Below are 20712 nucleotides of genomic sequence, written 5' to 3'. Positions count from 1 at the left end.
GCACATGAGCTGCCACCTGCAAGAACTGAGCAGCTGCACTTAAAGGGGCAGAGCACAAACTGACCCGGGGAAACCCAATGTTCTAAGACATTGAAGAGGGGCCCGAGGGGAAAGTCCATGCTGATTCCTGAACCAAGCCCCTTGTCTGGGACCCCTCAGGCTGAAATCCAATGCCAAACTCTGCAGACTAATGGGCTGACAGCAAACTGTTGTACTCTACTGGGACCCTGCAATCCAAAAGCTGATAGTAAACCAGGGCTCTTATCTGCAGGCTAAGGGCCTGATGCCAAAGCAGGATCCCTACATGGGATTGAGTGGGGTAAAGCATTGCCCCTCCATCATGACAGAGGGTGACCAGGCCAAAGCTGAACGGGTGGCATGGCGACCTGTTACCTAGTCTGGCAGCACCACTCAGATCCGACAGGGCGGCTGTGCCGTCAGGAAGTGTAGCCAGACCACACGTGAGTGGTGCTGCGATCCCTCGCACCAAGTCGCCATGCCCAGAGCGGGAGGCTGGGCCCAGCTCTGCAGGACCGGGGGCGAGCGTGGGATGGGCTCGCTCTCCAGCCTCCACCCTGGGCCTCCCATCTGCAGCAGGCCCCTAAGCCAAAGGGGAAACCCTGGATTTAGGGTCAGACTAAGGGCCTGGCACTGAGCTGGGGCCCTCATGGGGGCTGGGCAGGCTACAGAGCAGTGGGGAGCCAGGCCCCTGGGCTCTCAGCAGCCAGGTACATGGGGCCTGGCAGGGGGCAGCCCCGCCCGCAGAAAAGCCAGGGCGTGCCAAGTGACTCAAGAAGAGACCAGCTCCCCTGGCCTCTGCCCCTCCCTCTCGCCACGCACCCCGTCATAAAGCCACTGGCAGTCACCGCCCACTCCTGACTGACAGGGACTGAAAGCCAATGGAAGCCAAGGATCCCGCGCCTCTGAGCCACAAGCGGAGCAGCTACAGGGTGCGAGCGTTTCCCCACCCCCACGCCGGCCCACTGGCCAACCTCAAGCCGCTTTGAGGGGAGAGTGGCGTGGCCAGTCCCCAATCGAATTGCACGGGAGGTTGCTAAGGGGTAGTTGGTAGCAGGGCCGGCTCGGCTGCGGATCGATGGGAACTGGTGCCGGAAGAGTCGAGAACAGCGACCGGGCTGGGCCTACAGGTGAGGCGGGCAGGGGCGGAGACCCCACCCCAAACAGCCCGGGGGCAGGGCGGGGAGATGCGTAGCGATCGGTTGCTCTCCCTTCTTCCCGCCCCCGCCGCCGTCTCGTGAGGGGAGTGGGCGCCGGGCAGGGACCGAGTATCCCCCACCCCACACCCACGGGCGGGAGAAGAGCCGGGCAGGGATCCAGTGTCCGCCCCCCTCACCCCGGCCCCGCATCCATGGGGGAGGGGAAGAGCCGGGCAGGGATCGAGCCCCTCCCCCGGTTCCATGATGCGGGGGAAGAGCTGGGCATGGATCGAGTGTCATTCCCCCTCCCCCATGATGGGGGGGGGAGGGGGGGGAGAGCTGCGCAGGGACTGAGGTCCCCACTCCACATCCGTCTACTGGTGGGGAGCCAGGCAGGGATATGGTGTTTTTCTCATCCCTCCTTGCATCCATCTGTGGGGTGGGGGACCTGGGCAGGAATCAAGGACCATCTTCTTTCTCCCCCATCCCTTTGGCCCTCTCCTTCCCCTATGGATGATAAGCCCTTCCCTCCCACATCAGAGAAAGGGTACCCTCATTGCACACATTGACTGGTGCTCTGTGCAGCCCAGTTCAAAATTACCCCAATGTCACAGGCTTTCACCTGTATTTTACAGAGCCCATGCCTCATGTGGGTGCATCTGACCTCCAGAATGTTCTCTGGCATTCGTTATCTGCTTTCTCCCTTTCTTAACATGCTCTTCCTCCCCCATCCCCACGACAAAAAATTCTCACCCTTCCTGAGGCTTTACGCGCTTTGGATATTTGCAACCTGTTCTCATGTCTTGCCCTCTTCCCTTCCCCTGTTTCCATTTAGCTATGCTGTTTAGTTCTTTCTTTGTAGTTCAATCCCCCCAGTTTATGAGCACTTTTATTACTTCTGTTCATCAGCATCTGTCTGTGCAGTCTACCAGGTGCAATTATTTCAGTTCTATATAAAGGGACAGTTGCCTCCGAGTTTGGTGATCAGATGCCTCTGTATGTGCAGTCCAAAATTGCATTAGTCTCTATTGCACCCATATCACATTGCAAACTCATGTCTCGTTTGGTGTCCACTGTCACCCGTAAGTCTCCTTCAGCTGTTCCTACTTTCCAAGTGTCACCTTCCCATTAGAGAAAAAGGATTATTTGCCTTAGTCTATAAATTATAGCTATCTAAGTTGTATTTCCATTTTCCTGCTTATTCCGTTAATCTCTTGTTTTCCTTGTATTATTACTTTGTTCTCACTGGTGTCTGAAGTACCCTTCTAATTTGGGATCAGCAAATTTAATAAGCCATAATCTGTCTTTCCATGTCATTTAATAAAGATCCTAAATAAAAATGTGCATAATATGAAATGCTGCACCCCTCCCATCCTCCTGTCCCCAATAATATTTGGCATTGTTATATCACCTCCTCATCCAGGGATCTCAAAGTGCTCTGCAAAGGTGGGGTAGTTTTGCTATCTGCATTTTACAGCTTGGAAACTGAGACATAGAGGTGAAATGACTTGGGTTGCAAGTTGGTGGTGGTAGACCTGGGAACTAAAACTCAGGTCTCACTTCAGTCTGTTATTCTATCTACTGGATACCTTTCCCTCTGCTACCTCCTTCCCTGGCCAACTCCTAGCACCTGATATATTTTTGAGGCAAGGTGGGTGAGGTAATGTCTTTGATTATGCACTGAATGAGGTACACCACGGGTAAATTGTGGTGTGTGTGGGGGTTCTTCTTTAAGTTCTTTATTGTAGGTGCTATCAGAGTTGTCAGTTGGTCTCATTCACATAGTCACCACAGTTGAGGATTACGATGGCACCCTCTCTTTCTGCTGATTTGATCACTAGCTAGTGGTTAGATTTCAGGGACTATATAGCAATTTTCTTGGCAGTTTAGAGATTGATGTTTTTAAGGACTTCACAGTCAATTTGGGGGGGGTCCAATACAAGATATTACCTCGCCAACCTTGTCTCTCTAATAGCCTTGGGCCAGCACTGCCATATTTCTGGCATTCTGTAACCAACTCTAGATGTCCTTTGACTACCACTTGTGGTCTGTTCAGTTCTCAGTCTGAGAGACAGTGCTCTATCTGAGTCAGTTTGGGTTTTCCAGGTAAGATTTCATGTTTTACACTGTCAAATATTGTACTGCCATTCATGTATTACAACTGTTATATTTCTTTCATCAACTGATGTAACTTATTTTTTTAAAAGCTCTTCCTTGTCTGTAGTGACTAGTTCTTTATTAAACCGACAGCTATACATACATAGTTCCCGGTTTCTTTAACCTCTAGATAACTACTTGTTTTGGTTTTGATTGAAGTTATAGTTGTCCTATTGTCATGGTAAGTACCAGGATTGCTATTTCTTTTTTTCTTTTTCTTTTTTCTTTTAAATATATAAAAGATGACTGCCATGCTTCCTTTCTCTCACAACTGCTGGTCTAGAAATGCCTGTGAGCCGGGCTTATTAATCGAATCAACTGACTGGTACAAAGTGTTCAGTTTTTCATTTTATTCCTTTTTAACAATAGCTGTTTTATTAAGCTAAATAGCTGTTACTGCTTAATTGTCGTAACTCAGTTTCATTGAGATGGGCTGTAAAAAGGAGCTCAGCCATTTTAGAATTCTCACTGTACTCTTCCTCATTTTATTAGACCGACTTTCTTTTGTATTTGGTTGCCACTTCTAACAGCTGGACTTTGGCTAGACCTACATTCTGCACGGTTTTTTGTTTGTTTGGTTTTTTTGGTCCCCTTCTCTCCATATTTTTTTTTTTTCCCTTTGCCAAACCTTAACTCCTGTCAGCATAGGTACTCCACCTCTCTGAGTGGCAATAGCTAACGGGAGAAGCTCTCCTGTCAGTATAGGAGGTACTGCACTGGGGGTAGGTCGGTATAACTATGTTGCTTAGAGATGTGGATTTTCCACACCCCTGAGAGACATAGTTATGCTGAAATAAGTTGTCATGTAGACTGAGTCTCAGTGGGGGATGGAAGTTGACCCAGGCTTTACTGGTGCTGGAGAGGGATAAGCTCTCCCTGTTTCCCCTGGGCATGAAGTAGCTTCTTACAGGAAGGGCTGTGGCTGTATATCCCTTCTGTCACCATCCCCCACTGTAAAACACAGCTTCTTCTGGATGGAGCTTTGGCTTTTGAGTGAACTTTTTCTAACCCTCTTTTTCTCTTCAGGTTTGGGCTTCCTATTTAGTGAGCTAATCCAAGATGCTATCAGGTTAGCATTGCTATAAAGCATCCATAGGTGTGAGAAACACTTGTGTGACATGTAAAGACGCACCCTCGAAGATGCTTCCCTATCCTGAAGGGCACACCATCTAAAATATCAACACTGTTGTGGGTGGAGGTAATCGTTGAGGTGGATGAAGTGATGAAGGAATAACCAGAAAAACACTCTGGATTTGCTTGGCAGGTACAAGTCAAGTTGGTTCCAAGTTGTAGAAAAGATGGGGTTTAGGTGTCTGGCCCTCAGGTGCGGTGGAGACAGCTGTGAACAAAGCAGTTAGAAATTAGTAAGTACAAAATCAGTTCCTCTCTGGATTAGGATTTGTAGCATCCATTGGCTACCTGGGCTGCTTTGTATTTAACAATTGTAAGTAAAAAGTTTGCTAATTGCAGTAATGATTCCCTTGGCCTTTCTGTTCCCCTTTTGTGTTTACAAAAGATTGCCAATTAATTTTAGTGGTGGCATTAGGATTTTATAATAAACACTTTCAGTGGCCAGTAATACTTACCCAGGATATATCTTGACATACAAGGTCTCAGCCTGGGCACAAACTAGCTTTTAACCAAATTTTGCTTTAGGTGGCAGGTCTAGTGGTTTCACCTGCTCATGTGCCAATATGTTGTATGGAATATTAAGGTTTTCTGAAGTTCTGTTAGTGTTTTAGAGTTATTTTCAGTTATTGTTTTGGATTTGTTCTAAAGATTATTCAGCATTACATAAAAGTTAAAATAAACCTCACCTGCTGCTGTTAGTCTAAAATATGCATTAACTGTTTTAATATCTCCAAACGTTTGAAATCTGATCATCTGCACAAACAAACATTCCCCACTCTTTCTTTAAAAGCCAAATCTGGTTAAAGGTTCATCTGATGGATAAGTTAATCGTGTATTTAAAAGGGTTGATGAACTTCAGTACCAGACAACCGATTTCAATGTCAACATGCAAGGAGGGAAACAGCCGTTTAAACTAAGCTCTTTGCTTTATTAAAAAAAAAAAAAAAAGCAGCCACCGTTGTCGCTGGTACATCTCCAGGGGTAGCAATGATGGGAATGCTAATGGAAAGAGGGGTGCAGGCAGTTGGCAGCATTTTAAGCACAATTTAACACTACCCAAAGGACTTCTGTACAACATGGTGCTTACAATTCTGGTACTTGCTCCAGGGTAGCACTCCCATTGCTAACATAAATTCAGTGCTGCTAGTGCTAGCAGCCGTGGTAGGAAACAAACCCAATATGTCCTATGGTAGAGAAGGCTGTGTTTTTCCCCTGTGTCATTGCATACATGCAACAGTAGAACAGCTGCCTGGTACTGAAGTTGCATCACACCATTAAGATATTTCTGTTTCAGCATCTGCATCACTTCAGTTAAACAGCATGAAAATAGGTAGTCGGAAGTGGAATCGCGGGGAGATCTGTCCAGGGCATTGGCATTCTTTGTCACTTTAGATTGAGCTCTCAGGAATGCTAGACTCTTCAATAATGCCTCTTTAAAAGAGCTTTTGTTGTCACTTAAATAAGGTGTTTTTACATCTTTCAGATTTGTAAGACTGAGGAAAATTAAATCTAACCAATGTATCGCAATTTCAGTTGTTTGCTTTTTACAGTTTCAGGTTGTCTGCTCAAAAAATCCCAATAATCTTTAATAGCTGGAATCTAGTTGATTTCACTTTCTGCTTCTAAAGCATTAGCTCAGTACAGCAGATTCAGATGCAATCTTTCCACGGGAATAAATTCCAAACACATTTGTGTGTACTGGAAGTAAAAATAAACATGGAAACATTCTTAGAATTGTGACAAAACTCTGCCTTCAAAAAATTAATTTGGGGGTTGAGCTTGCACCATATAATGTCTATGGAAGGCATTATGTGTGTCAAAATAACTAAATGTAATGCACACCAGTACACTGACAGTGCAAACTATTTAATTCTAATGTATACTTAATCTACAATCATAAGCTACATACTGGATGTGTGCTAAACCTCACATGTTGTATAGTACCAGCTGATGCCTCTGACCTGGCTGGAGTCTGGGGTCCCCTGGCAATATGGTATGAATGTGCCCTTCTGTAGGCAAATTGTGGCAAGAATTGGTTGGGTCATGGGATGTGGCAGTGATATTTATCCTTTGATTCATACGTAGTAGGGACAGGGTTTCAGGTTCTGCCTGGCAAGGAAAGCCATTTTAATGAACTAGAAATGCAGAGTTTAGACTTATTAAATTTGTATTGTGGTATGACCTGGTAATCCTAGTCAGAATCCCATTTTTCTAGTTGCTGTTCAGACATGCATTAATATCTGAAGTGCATATACTGTGAGAAATATGCATGATTAGTTAGGCAGAACTAAGTTAAAAGTATTAAAGTGAACTAATTTTGGGGAGGAAAATAGGCACCTAAGAACCTTTCCAGGTTACAGTACTCACTGAGTTTCACTGGGAGTTTGGCATCTCACTGCCCTTTGTGCCTTTGCAAAGATTTTTGGGGGGGGAATGAGAGGGGTGTGGAGGGTGACATTTTCTAGAAACCCAAAGATCAATGGATGGAGCTCTCGACTGAGTTGAAGGCTTTACATATCTTGCATTCCTGGTCAGTCCTCACCAGAAGCTAAGAATTGCATGTGCTAGAAGCATTCTGTGTACTGTTCTTAACTAGCTGACTATGTGTTGGGCTTCTTTAAAGTGGTCCTTGTACTTCTGCTCCTCTCAGTCTTGAAATGATGTTGCCTTGTTTTTAGTTTTTGAATTTATGAATGTAAAACTTAAAATTAAAGAGCTCCCCTAGACTCGTGCTACTAGTTTTCATTGGCTGCAAACATGCTTTGTGTGAAGGGCTCTCTGCAAGATTCCTCTTCTCATGCATGGTCCCAGAAAATGGAATTCTCTGAGCACTATTGCTGCTTGAACATTTCCTGCAAGTGCTGGGAGACTGCACAGATAACCCCGTGGGGCTTCACAGGGAGATACTGTTCCCTCTAATGTTGACTGTGTAGGTATTTTTCTCTAAATATATTTTGAGGCTGGTCAGTTTGCATAGTGCTTTTGGACTTTGTCTTTTGTTTACTTTGCAGAGGAAGCTCTGGTGAGTGCTCAGCCCTGGGTGGGATGAAGTGTATCTTATCACTCAGCAGCAACTCCTACAGCTGACCAAAGAGCATCTGCAATATGCTCTGCTTCCTGTCTTCTTGGCTGAAAACAGTTCTGATGTGGGGACTTTGACAGTGCAGAGAAGGGAATCCTCAGGCTCCCTACCAGGGAAAGGGCTCAATATACATAAGGCTTGGACAGTATGACTGTGCTTTTTTAAAAATACTGTGAGGGAACCTAACAGGCCTCCTAGATAGTTACACAGGTCCTGTTTAATAGGCCTAAAAGATCAGATTATAACTTCCGTGTTGCTTCGTGTAGCCGTGACTTGATGCCAGCAGCATCCTGCCCAGGTCTTTAATGAAGTAGCATTGCACTGAAGAGACTGACTGTGCAGTAATGGAGTGCTGTTGTAAGGTGCTCTGAGATTTGTGTATTTCCCTTGTGCTTAGTGTAACTCTCTCTCCAGTGGGTAGCATGTTAGATAAATAACTTGCTACACAGTATTACACACCTGTTGGAGGAAGGATTGGTCAGTACTTTATCCACATAAATTATTTGGAGACCTATAAGGTTGCCTGGGTTTTTTGTTTGTTTTGTTTTCTGTTTAGGCAAGTTATCTATCATAACTCACGAAGTATCTATGTTGCAGTTACCCTACAAAACAAGGACAAATATTGGTTCATTCTTTGGGGTTCCAGCACATAAGGGATTCTCTACTTATTTCAGTGTTGCCAATTAAATGGGGCAGGGGCCTTGGTTCTGCTTTAATCTGATGAATCAAACAACCTGCTATTACCTTGAAGCAGAGTAACACTCATATCTTCTGATCCATGCATAAAGGACTTCAGCAACATCTCCCATGTGACATATCACCTGCACATCATAGATCTTGTTTCCAAACCTAATCATAGTTTTAGATAAGATAGCTCTCCGTATTCTGTGATGTGGTCAGGCTGATACACCCTAATGCGGCAAAATGCATTATGATGGTTCTATACCTAGCCTTGATAAAGGGTACTCTCAAGTAAGAATGAATGTATTTCTGAATGCAGTCTGCTTATAGGCACTAGCTTGGTTTGCCTGGTTCCCTGCTATTTCATAAGCATGTTTGTATTTTGAGTTGTGGGAGCAAACATAGGGAAGGCTGGGAATGTGCTTGAGTACAGGCGAGTTTCTTTGCTTTGTAAGATAAAGAGTCAGTTGGATGCACCTTATCAAGGCAATAGCAGAGCCCTAACGGTTTTATATCCGTGTACATCTGATCTGTACACCCTGTGGTTAAATGTACTGAAATTGCCATATTTCTTTTTGACAAGCAGGAATCTGCGAGGTTCCTTTGTGGAAAGTTAATTGGAGCAGCAGTTAATATTATAGAGAATCTGTCAAATGGAGTTTTCACAACCCAGATTTGGAACAAGGAAGACAAAATGCAAGAGCTACCTGTGATGTGTTATATCTAAAATGGTTCTGTTGAAACATGCTGCTAAGGAGAATCAAAGCAGTTTCTTTTGGGAGAAGGGAAGAAAGATTCAAGAGGCTCTGGCTGCAAACTAGATTTAAAGGGTCTCTGTTAGCAAGGCCAAAAGAGAGTCCTTACTTACAGAATTATCCAAGCAAAGTTTTCAAAAGTAAATTTGCTTAGAACGCTTAAGTGTATGGGCAAATCTCTTCAAAGTGCTTAGCTCCAAGAGTCGGTCTTTTGGATGCCAGCTGCTCTCCATAAAATCAGATGACTTACTGAACACCCCTGTCCATCTGGCCCCAGCTAGATGGTGCCTTGTGCAATGTAAACACTCTCCCAGAACCTTACAGCACCTCTACACTTTAAATATCTGGCTTGTGTGCTATGTAATGAAGAATTCAAAATCCACCAAAGGCACTAGCCAGGAAGTTTCTGTCAGAACGTGATATGAGCCAGATCCTCTGTTCTGAAGGCTGACTGACTGACCAAGCAAATCCCTCCCTTGAGCCCTGATTTTGGCACAAGCTATGAGTGGTCTTTCAGCACTGAACTGTGTGCTGCAACTTTGATTTGTTCAGTTTGCCCTCGTAGAGCTTGTCTGTACAAGCAGTTAATTCACTGCAAGCTGGGATTTGAATCTGTCCCGCAGTAGCCTGCCACTGTCTGTCTGTGGGGACCCTGCTGACGCACATTAACAGTTGCTTAATGTGCTCTGAGTGGTCTCATTTCCAAGAGGATTAGATTATCTTCACAGGTGCTAAATAAGGGGACCCTGAGTGCAGGGTTTGTCTGAGAACATGCTTCTTAGGACTTCCTGCCAAATGATCGGAAGTTCCTTAGGGTGTTCTTTCAGCTTTTGGCAGGTACCCTTTTTGTGGCATTGTCAATTGACTTGAATCTCTGAGGAAAAGGCAGAACAAAAAGTTCTTATTTGTGCTGATTGTGGATGCAAACGTTTCATGTAATTGCATAAAATTTGAAATAGCAGTTGGATAGCTTGCCATCCACATGTTACTGAGTCTGCAAGAAACAGATGTACAGTTTTATTCTTCTTGTATTTAATACAATCCTTCGTACAGCTTGCTATTGAGATGTACGGTAACCTGTCAGTAAGAGAGGAATTTGTCCCTTGTGGAAATTACAGGTATTTGTATGCAGAAGACACCATTTAATGCATTACCAACACCGCTCCCCTCCCCCCCCCCCCCCGCCACAAACCAAATCTATTCCTGACACATTAATTCTGTATGCATGAGCATGCCTGAACATAAGCAAACAGACTTTTAAAAACTAGTATTCCTGCTGTAACCTCCAATATTTAGTGCAGAGTGTGCAATTACCTTCAACTTTGTTTTACTCTCAATGGCATGTTTTCAATAACTGTCCTAATTCAGCAGTGCCTCCTGTGGGGAGGCCTGTTGACTTCTGCCCGTTTCTTTCTCACTGACTTCTGCTACTTTTTGCATGGCTTATCCTCATCTAAATTGTCTCAAAGACTTCTGTCCTATATTTGGTTTTTGTGGACTTATTTCTTAACAGAACCCCCTAGCATTTATAGTGCCTCCCTCTGACCTATGTACAGCAGTATGTCACACTCAGCTTGGTGTGACATACTGCTGTACGTAGGTCAGAGGGAGGCACTTAGACAGTCTTAACTGCTGCGCTAGCATAACATTTGACTTTGTGAAAACACGGTCAGGATAACACAATCCTGTCCACATAATTCCTAGACTATTTTTAAGGCCAGAAGGGACCATATAGTCTATTATGAGCATATAGTCTGACCACCTGCATAATACAGACCATAGAATTTCACTCATTAACTACTGCATCAAGCCCATAATTGCTGGTTGAGCTACAGCACATCTTTTAGAAAGACATCTAGTCTATTTGAAGACCTCAAATGATGGAGAAACCATCATAATCATTTGATATGTGGCTCCCCGCAACCTTGTTTTAATGGAAATGTGGGTTAAAGCATTAAAAAATGTCACCACCTTAAACTTCCCTGGACTTACTTTCATCCCTCTTGTTTCTTACACTGTAAATATAGTTCTAGTGACATCTTATGGCTTCTAACATGCCAACTTGTCAACAGTTGGTCAAAAGTACACTGAAGTTCCTTTGAGAGCACACAAATTTAAGAGCTTTCCTGTAAAGACAGGTAAATATCATTGGTTGGACCCAGTGCAGGAGAGCCTGGCTGATGGAATGTTCTCTAAAATAATACATGCAGAGCTGCTGAGTGGGTCATGGAGGGTGGAAGACAGAGGTGTGATTATCTTCTCCAGAAGCTTGGATTCCAGATTGGTGTATATAGGGGATCGGAAGGGCTAATCGTGAAGTATAAGTGACTGGCCTCTGAAGCTATATCCTTTTCACTCGCCTTAATGCGGTGTCATGACATACCGGATTTTGCCATGAGTGTTGGCACACGTGTATACTAGTGTTAATTAAATAGGCATGTCTGGACCTCCTGATTGCTGTCACAATCTTGATGAAGAGTGATATGCTGTAAATTGAAAAGGAGTACTTGTGGCACCTTAGAGACTAACCAATTTATTTGAGCATGAGCTTTCGTGAGCCACAGCTCACTTCATCAGATGTTTACCGTGGAAACTGCAGCAGACTTTATATACACACAGAGAATATGAAACAATACCTCCTCCCACCCCACTGTCCTGCTGGTAATAGCTTATCTAAAGTGATCAACAGGTGGGCCATTTCCAGCACAAATCCAGGTTTTCTCACCCTCCACCCCCCCACACAAATTCACTCTCCTGCTGGTGCTAGCCCATCCAAAGTGACAACTCTTTACATAATCAAGTCGGGCTATTTCCTGCATAGATCCAGGTTTTCTCACTTCCCCCCCACCCCCATACACACACAAACTCACTCTCCTGCTGGTAATAGCTCATCTAAACTGACCACTCTCCAAGTTTAAATCCAAGTTAAACCAGAATATCTGGGGGGGGGGGGGGGTAGGAAAAAACAAGAGGAAACAGGCTACCTTGCATAATGACTTAGCCACTCCCAGTCTCTATTTAAGCCTAAATTAATAGTATCCAATTTGCAAATGAATTCCAATTCAGCAGTTTCTCGCTGGAGTCTGGATTTGAAGTTTTTTTGTTTTAAGATAGCGACCTTCATGTCTGTGATTGCGTGACCAGAGAGATTGAAGTGTTCTCCGACTGGTTTATGAATGTTATAATTCTTGACATCTGATTTGTGTCCATTTATTCTTTTACGTAGAGACTGTCCAGTTTGACCAATGTACATGGCAGAGGGGCATTGCTGGCACATGATGGCATATATCACATTGGTGGATGTGCAGGTGAACGAGCCTCTGATAGCGTGGCTGATGTTATTAGGCCCTGTGATGGTGTCCCCTGAATAGATATGTGGGCACAATTGGCAACGGGCTTTGTTGCAAGGATAAGTTCCTGGGTTAGTGGTTCTGTTGTGTGGTATGTGGTTGTTGGTGAGTATTTGCTTCAGGTTGCGGGGCTGCCTGTAGGCAAGGACTGGCCTGTCTCCCAAGACTTGTGAGAGTGTTGGGTCATCCTTTAGGATAGGTTGTAGATCCTTAATAATGCGTTGGAGGGGTTTTAGTTGGGGGCTGAAGGTGACGGCTAGTGGCGTTCTGTTATTTTCTTTGTTAGGCCTGTCCTGTAGTAGGTAACTTCTGGGAACTCTTCTGGCTCTATCAATCTGTTTCTTTACTTCTGCAGGTGGGTATTGTAGTTGTAAGAAAGCTTGACAGAGATCTTGTAGGTGTTTGTCTCTGTCTGAGGGGTTGGAGCAAATGCGGTTGTATCGCAGAGCTTGGCTGTAGACGATGGATCGTGTGGTGTGGTCAGGGTGAAAGCTGGAGGCATGCAGGTAGGAATAGCGGTCAGTAGGTTTCCGGTATAGGGTGGTGTTTATGTGGCCATTGTTTATTAGCACTGTAGTGTCCAGGAAGTGGATCTCTTGTGTGGACTGGACCAGGCTGAGGTTGGTGGTGGGATGGAAATTGTTGAAATCATGGTGGAATTCCTCAAGGGCTTCTTTTCCATGGGTCCAGATGATGAAGATGTCATCAATATAGCGCAAGTAGAGTAAATTGTGATACCAAAAGTGTGGAAGCCAAACAGAGTTTGTAAATGAGCTTCCCTCTGTTAAAGTAAGAGTTCTCTTGGCTAAGCCTGTGTTAAAGCAATGGAAAGAATTTTTTCAGTTTGACAGTTTAGCAATTCCACAATGCTGGTGCTGTACAGTCTACAGAAAGCTGAGAAGAGGCCTGGTAGACCCTTGCAATGGCAGGAAATCCTGGGAGCTGTGTATGATCCCTCACAGTACCACTTCTCATGTCCTGTCTTTTCAAATACAAGTCAGCCTTGCACTGAGAGGTGCTTCTCACTTCCAGCATGTGTGAATTTACAGGATGCTGCAATGAAAGTGGGATCTGTCTTTTGCAGTGAAAATACTTACGTTGTGCAGTTCAAGGATTGCTACACAGGGTAGGTCAACTAGAGTAATCTGTGTTTGAAAAAAGGCTTCCATGAAGCAGATGTATCAAAGAGTACACTGTGTCACCATGACTTTCATACACAAGTTAATTACCATTATCTTTTTGCCTTGCAGACATTCTTGTCTGCAGTGGGACCTCTACACAGTAATTTGTGTTCTTTCTGTTAGGCTGCATATCTCTCTACTGGAAGTGGTGGTAATGTGATCTTTGTGGTTTTATTTTAGGGTAATTCTACTAGAACGTTGGTCTGAACAGTAAAACTCTGCTCCTTTGAGGACTGCCTGAATACTTCTAGCTCTGAAGACCAAGCAACACTGGTAAATATTTCTCTCATTTATTTGCATGAATTAATATTTGGCATGGGGAGAGAAGGGCTAAGGAAAAATTGCCCGCTTAGCTCTGGCTCTGCTTAAATAGATTCCTTTACCAGAACAGTAGCTAGCTGGAGACCTAGTATCAAGGTCCCTTCTAGTTCTGCATTTCTGTGATTTGTACATAGAGGCTGACTGTTGCATGTCTGCTTCTGGAGCAGAGGCTAGGCCAAAGTTGAAGACTCTCATAGTTTGTCATATACAGAGGGATGAAGGTGAGAGGTTTATTGCAGGAGTGGGTGGGTGAGATTCTGTGGCCTGCATTGTGCAGGAGGTCAGACTAGGTCATAATGGTCCCTTCTGACCTTAATATCTATGACTCTATAAGTGTGTGAGATCCATGTGTTTCTTTGCATAATCTTGTCTCTAAGGAGTTAGTGTAGGGCTTGGGTTTTTAATCCCAATCTTGTCTCTTGGTTGCAGAACTACAGTAAGCCTAAGTGGAAAAATAACAAACTCAGTTGGCGTTTGATACCCAGATAGGATATTTGATACTATGAGGGGCAGATTATCCCATATCTGCCTACTGCATGGTTTCTGGCATCTCCTCCAAAGCCTGTGGTGTTGGCTAGCTCAGTGGTTTGAGCTTTGGCCTGCTAAACCCAGGGTTGTGAGTTCAGTCCTTGAGGGGGCCATTTAGGGATATGGGGCAAAAATTGGGGATTGGTCCTGCTTTGAGCAGGGGGTTGGACTAGATGACCTCCTGAGGTCCCTTCCAACCCTGATATTCTATGATTATCCACTGTCAGGTTACTGGATTTGATGGAACTCTGGTCTGATCCATTCTGGCAATCCTTGTGTTCCTAGGCAACAATAAGTTAGGCTGTGAGTTTGTCTCAGAGGTCTCGGAAGTCATGGATTCTGTGACTTTCCAGGACCTCTGTGACTTCTCCAGTGGCTGCTGCTGGGGCAGTCTTGGGCCACCACGCCTCCCTTTCTCCCCCAACTCCCAGAGCAGCAGGAGTTTGGGTGTGGGTGGGGGCTCAGAGCTAGGCAAAGGGGTTGGGGCACAGGAGGGGGGTGAGGGCTCTGGGCGGTGCTTACCTCGGGGGGGGGGCTCCCCAGAGGCGGCAACATGTCCCTCAGCTCATAGGTGTAGGCATGGCCAGGCAGCTCCCCATGCTGCCTTTGCCCACAGGCCCCATCCCCGCAGCTCCCATTGGCCATGGTTTCTGGCCAGTGGGAGCTGCGGAGTCGGCGCTTGGGATGAAGGCAGCACACGGAGCCCTCTGGCCACGCCTCTTCCCACCCCCACCACACCTCCCGAGCACTCAAGATTTAGTCAGGGATTTACAGTAAATTGCATGGACAGGTCATAGGCTTTGAATTTTTGTTTACTGCCCATGACCTGTCCATATATTCTACTAAAAATACCCGTGACTAAAATATAGCCTTAATGATAAGGAGGATTCAGATAACATGATTGTTTACTTTAACCTATCATGTAGTTCAGTGTGAGGAGTTCACTTTGACGCTATTTCATGGTAGCGTCATCATGTCAAACTTGTCTCTAAATCCACTGACCCACACTGCTCCTCTGGGGGGGTTCAGTATTTCTAAAGAATAGGTATCCCGTTACCAAACACACATTCCGGTGTCCTTATCTTCAAGCAATCTGAAGGATTTAGACTGTCCCTGAGTCCACTCGCTTCTAGGGCGCATCCTTCTGGCCGTGTCTGGGGATTAGCTCCACTCTGGTCCAACACTCCTTTCTGCAGTTTGCTACATGCTCTGCTGCTCGCTCTCTCTCACGCTCTCTGACTTGGGTGCTGTGTGTTTGTGGCTTGGTCCTCCGACCAGGTCACTGTGCGTTTTTTCCCTTCTGGGATATCAGTCTTTCCATAGTAAGGGTCCCAGGCAGTCTTCTCATTCGCTGCCCAGCTGGTACCACTTCCCCAGTGACTGGTAGGCAAACCCAGGCCTTCCTTCTACTCCTGGTTCCAGCTCAGGGACCCTCTAATCAGCAGCCAAGGTCTGCACCATCCTAAACCTTGCTGCCTTTTCCTGAGCCTTTCCTACACCTTCTGGTTTCCCTCTGGGTTTGTCAGCCCAAACTCTATCCTCCCAAGGAGTGACTGCAGATCAGGGGTGCTGGAACAAAGGGGGTCAGAGGACCATGGTCCCATCACTTTTAAAAGTAGGAGGGCTATGCCCTCACACTTTTTACCAGCCATAAGGGGTGGTGGAGGAGAGGGTGGAATAGAGCGAGCAGAGAAGGGGCCTTGGGGGAAGGGGTGGCATGGGGGGGGTCTTCCCACTTTTAGGGAGCTTCTGCCATTCCTGCTGCAGATTAAAACTCTGTAGGCTCAGACACACCGCCCTTCCCCCAGGGAGTGACTGCAGACAGCTTCCCTGCAGCCTCTTTCTGTTGCCAGCTTCCTGGTTTCTATCATAGCCCCTCCTGTTCCTTTACAGATGGGCTCTGTCCTCATTCAGGGGATTTTTTTTTTAGTCCATCAAATTCCCCTCCACTGTGGCCTACCTGGTTAACTTCCCCCTTCTCAGACTCATTAGCCTCTTTCAGGCTGTTGTGGAGTGATACAGTGGTATGACAGTTCTAGGGACTTCATGTGGAATTATGGCTTATCCTACTATGAGGAGAAATTGGGCATGTCTTGGTTTCTCATCTCTTCCCAAAGCATGGCACCACCCCCACCTTCAGTTGTGCTGGGCACTCTTTGGAGACATTGCAGTCAGCTAGTGGTTTCGGGATCTTGGTAGTGTTTGATGCTTCAGAGACCCACGTTACAGAAATCGTAATGCAACACTGAGTAGGAATAAATCTCCCTCCCTAACTGATCCCCCTGTCTGTACCAGACCCACACAAGATGACTTTAGAGTCTTAAAATGCAAGGCAACTCCAGATGTGGCTTGTTTTGAGTGGACCCTTTCATGGGAGTATTTATTTGTGCAGCGAAGCGTTCCTTATAGCACTATCAGCGGGATTCTGTATTTCATACTGCAGCTTGAGTTGCTGTGTAAATGTGTCAATACATTGCAAAAAGATTATTCTTCTTTGTCTCTAGATTTGAAATGAATGCAATGCTGGAAACCCCCGAGCTGCCAGCCGTGTTCGATGGGGTGAAGTTGGCTGCAGTCGCTGCTGTTCTCTATGTCATCGTTCGATGCCTGAATCTAAAGAGCCCAACTGCCCCTCCTGATCTCATTTACCAGGACACTGCTCTGTCGCGCTTCCTGCTCAAATCCTGCCCGCTTCTGACCAAAGAGTGAGTGATAAATACAGCCGTACAACTAATTAACTGTTTTATGCCGTGAAGAGAAGTCAAGCTTAGCTATTCTCAACCCACTGCATACAGTTGTACAAGAACACCATAAACCTGGGTATAAATAGATGGCAGGGTATTCTTTTGAGTTGCAGAACTAAGGCAGGGACCTATTTTTGTTGGCATAAAAAAAGCCCCTCCAAATAATCGTTACAGTATTGCCCAGGATCCAGACCTTGTTGGGCATGTCTGGGATCAAACCCCTCAGCACGGGTAGACACACTTATGCTAGTAGGGCTTGAGCTAGCCCACTAAAAATAGCTGGGCCAATGTAGCAGCACCGGTGGAGGCTCCAGGTAGCCATCCAAGCTGAAGCCCACCCCGCTGCCTGGTTCAAGTTCAGATAGGTAGCCTGAGCGGCCGCCAGTGCCACAGTGTCCACACGGTTCTTTTTAGCATGCTAGTGTGAGCTCCGCTAACCCAAGTCTTTCTACCTGGCGGTGAGGCTCGCTCCCAGCTGAAATATAGGCACACCCATTGCGTTGTGTGCTGTACAAATGCATGGAAAAGCAGTTTCTGACCCAGTCAGTGTCCATGTCTTGGCTTACATCATTGTGATGTGTTCCCCACTATGGAAGAATGGGGCCCAGCACAACATGCTTCCTCCTGTGGGAGGTGTAGGGGATATCTGTTGTAACTTCCTACACTCCAATGACTCACAGAGCATTTTGACACTTCTAGAACTTGCAGTATAAGAGCTCTTCAATCCACCCGTCAGAGTGCCTGCCGTTGTCATTTCAAGATGGGTGAAACAATCAAAATGTTGAGCAAAACAGATCTCTTTTATAGCAGTCTAATAAATAAGAAAGCAACGACATGCTGGTTCTTGCCAGTTCTTCTTTGAGAGGGAGGTTTGTAAAACTAGCATCAGTTAGTTAACTGAAAGGAGTGACCCTTTAAGGTATCAGGCCAAAACTTTACCTACTCTGCTGTCTGCAAAGTCGACGTAACTTTTAAGAAGAGAGAAGTAAAATCAAATGCTTAATACTGGCCTATTACATTGAGGAAGAATCTACGTTAACTTGTGTGTGAGGCTTTGGAAGGAAACTGACTTCAGTTTAAAGCTTCTTAAGTGGTTATACACAAGGAAAGGAAAATATCTTGAGGTCCTGATTCTGAAACACTGTCTTGATTGACTGATTCAATCTGTGAGAATTCAGGGATTACTGAATTAACCTGAACTTTTATTTGGGAATGAAAAGAGTCTAATTGCTTCTATGCTGGCAGGAACACTGTTTGTATTCCAACAGGATCTAAAAGCCTCAACCAAGATTGGGGTTTCATTGTGCTAGGTGCTGTGCAAACACAACGGAACATAGCCTTAGTCCTAAAAGCTTACAGTCGAAAGAGACAGAATAAAGGTTGGGAGGAAGAAAGTATTATATCCATTTTACAGATTGGGAACTGAGGCTCCAACTAAGTGACTTCCCAAATTCATACACTAAACCTGTGGCAGAACTGTAGATTCAGTTCTCATCTCCAGAATCCCAATCCAGCGCTGCAGCCCAAGACCATCCATCTGTTCCCAGATTTGCAAGAAATATTCATTGGGGACAATGGATTATTAACATACTGTACTTGACCAAACACTCTCTGGGATTAGAGGTTCTACTCCGGTGATTCTGCTCACAAACACAGGATTATGCTGATCAGCAGTTCTGAAGGCACATGACTTGGGGCCTTCAGTGTTCCAGAGGAAGATGAAGTCCAGGTGGATGTACTCAGCGCAGGCTGTTGCAAGGGTCGTTGGTCTTCCCCATCTGTCTCTGATTTTTATCTTTGTTAAAGTCTAGATCCTCCCTTTTCTAAGGCACCTCTAGAATATAAACATCAAAAACACGGATAATGCAACACTTAAAGGTTGTGATTCTGTTGTGCAATAACTGGGGGAAATACAAGAGTAAATTTTCCATAGAGCCTTGACATGACCATAACAACTTGTGCATTATTGCACTGTTTACTATCCACGTTCTCACAGAACTCATGGTGTCAAAGCTCTGATCTGAAAACTTTAGCGGTCAGTCTGGATTGATGAGTGGGGCTCTCTTCAGCATGTAACTATTGTCTAAAAGGAGGTACTCTCCCTTTGGGAGGGGTAGTGTGGATCTCTGACATCTTTAATTTTAATAATGAAATACATAGAGACAAGGATATATTTTAACTTCCATTTCCAGAGACTTACAGTAAACAAATATTTAAATTTCTGTAAATGTGCATGCAAATCATTCACAAGAGTAATTAACCAACACTACGTGGAACTTACTTGTGCTTATACTCCATTGTAGTATCCTGTAAGGCTTGATTAAATACTAACTGTTTTAGAGTGTAAGGGAAGCTGATTATGCAGCTTTCTTTTTTTCTTCAAACATGAATGCAAAGTAAGTGCCACAATTTCTCCTCCTTTAGTGTCTGTACTCACCTTCTGTTAAATCCCCCACTGGTGCAGCTATTTCTCTATAGTAGTGAACTGAAGATCACCCTTTGGCTTCCAGACATCCGTAACTTCAAATTCAGTGTACATGTTGGAAAAGTAGTGTCCTGTTAACAGGTATTATTAAAGTGAGTGAGCGACTGGCAGTAGGGAGCTTTCAGGAAAGGGAATGCACGTGGGTAGAAATGAGAGAATAACTTGGTTGCTTTCTTTTAGAACTGTAGGAAATGCCTGAAACGATTTCTAAGGGTTTGGTTTAGTCCCAGCTTCACAGCCTTCAGCTGCACTTATATTTTAAAAATCTTTAGTTACACTCATCAACAGAAAGTGTCTGTACATATATGAAGCTACTGGATCTGATTTCAGAAACTTGGCTGTGGCTAGTCCAACTCTGATAGAAACCTGAGTCCAGAGTGTCTTCATCAGACATGCTACTCATGTTCAGTGCCTTACTAAATGTAATCCTGTAGTGTTCCTCTTAGATTCTATTTTTTTTTTTTTCTGGACAGTCTTATTCCATGAACCACAAACTGGGATGTAAACCTAGTACCTGCCTTCAGTAGTCCAGCTGGTGTTTAGTGAATTAGTGAGGAGCTTCAGATAGTATAGCTGCCTTAGCCTGTTGCCAGTTAAATACCTGAGACTGGTAGATGCCAGTGGTGCTTGTAACAGGATCCCCAAATAACAGTTAGCTACAAGCTCTCCACTAATCTCTTGTGGATTCGCTTCGGACCCAGACAATGGAAAAGAATTAGATGTGGTGCATTGCTAAAATCGCAATTGGCCCTCCTATCCACCATTCCACTGTTTTCATTGTCTGGCTCTGTCTTGTTCATCAAATGGAAATACCTTGTAACTGATATTGTGGTAGCAGCAGGCTCTTAACACTCATAGTTTAAGGAGTAGTGTATCTTGCTTTGAGACTCCTGTATCCTGATCAGTGACTGTCATTCCCTCCAGTGCTCTGGGATGACCAAAATTTGCACCTGTCTTTTGTCACCAGTTTCCAAACAAGTTCAGATCAGTTAAGTTACAACCTGCTGTCCCTCTTTTTCCTTTATAACTATAACTTGTTCTGTTGGCTCACTCTCACCTAAACAACATCTTGTGTTCGTTGTGCCTTTTCTGGGCTATGTTTTTTTTTGGTAGTGTGGGTTTTCTTGCTGTGCCAGTATA

The 20712-nt window shown here is 44.9% G+C and overlaps 1 protein-coding gene across 1 annotated transcript in view; it reads left to right on the top strand.

The window, feature by feature from the left end:
• The first annotated feature begins 1002 nt into the window (after window positions 1-1002).
• ABHD2 (abhydrolase domain containing 2, acylglycerol lipase) overlaps window positions 1003-20712 on the top strand; it is a 61824-nt gene continuing 42114 nt past the window's right edge. The window contains exons 1-3 of the mRNA XM_048865662.2: window positions 1003-1148; window positions 13675-13767; window positions 16848-17048. Coding sequence (XP_048721619.1) covers window positions 16855-17048 — 194 coding nt within the window. The 5' untranslated portion in view covers window positions 1003-1148; window positions 13675-13767; window positions 16848-16854. The remainder of the gene's footprint in view (window positions 1149-13674; window positions 13768-16847; window positions 17049-20712) is intronic.

The sequence above is a fragment of the Caretta caretta genome, chromosome 10 (genome assembly GCF_965140235.1).
Source record: "Caretta caretta isolate rCarCar2 chromosome 10, rCarCar1.hap1, whole genome shotgun sequence".
Taxonomy (NCBI): domain Eukaryota; kingdom Metazoa; phylum Chordata; order Testudines; family Cheloniidae; genus Caretta; species Caretta caretta.
This window is presented reverse-complemented; position numbering and strand designations above follow the sequence as displayed.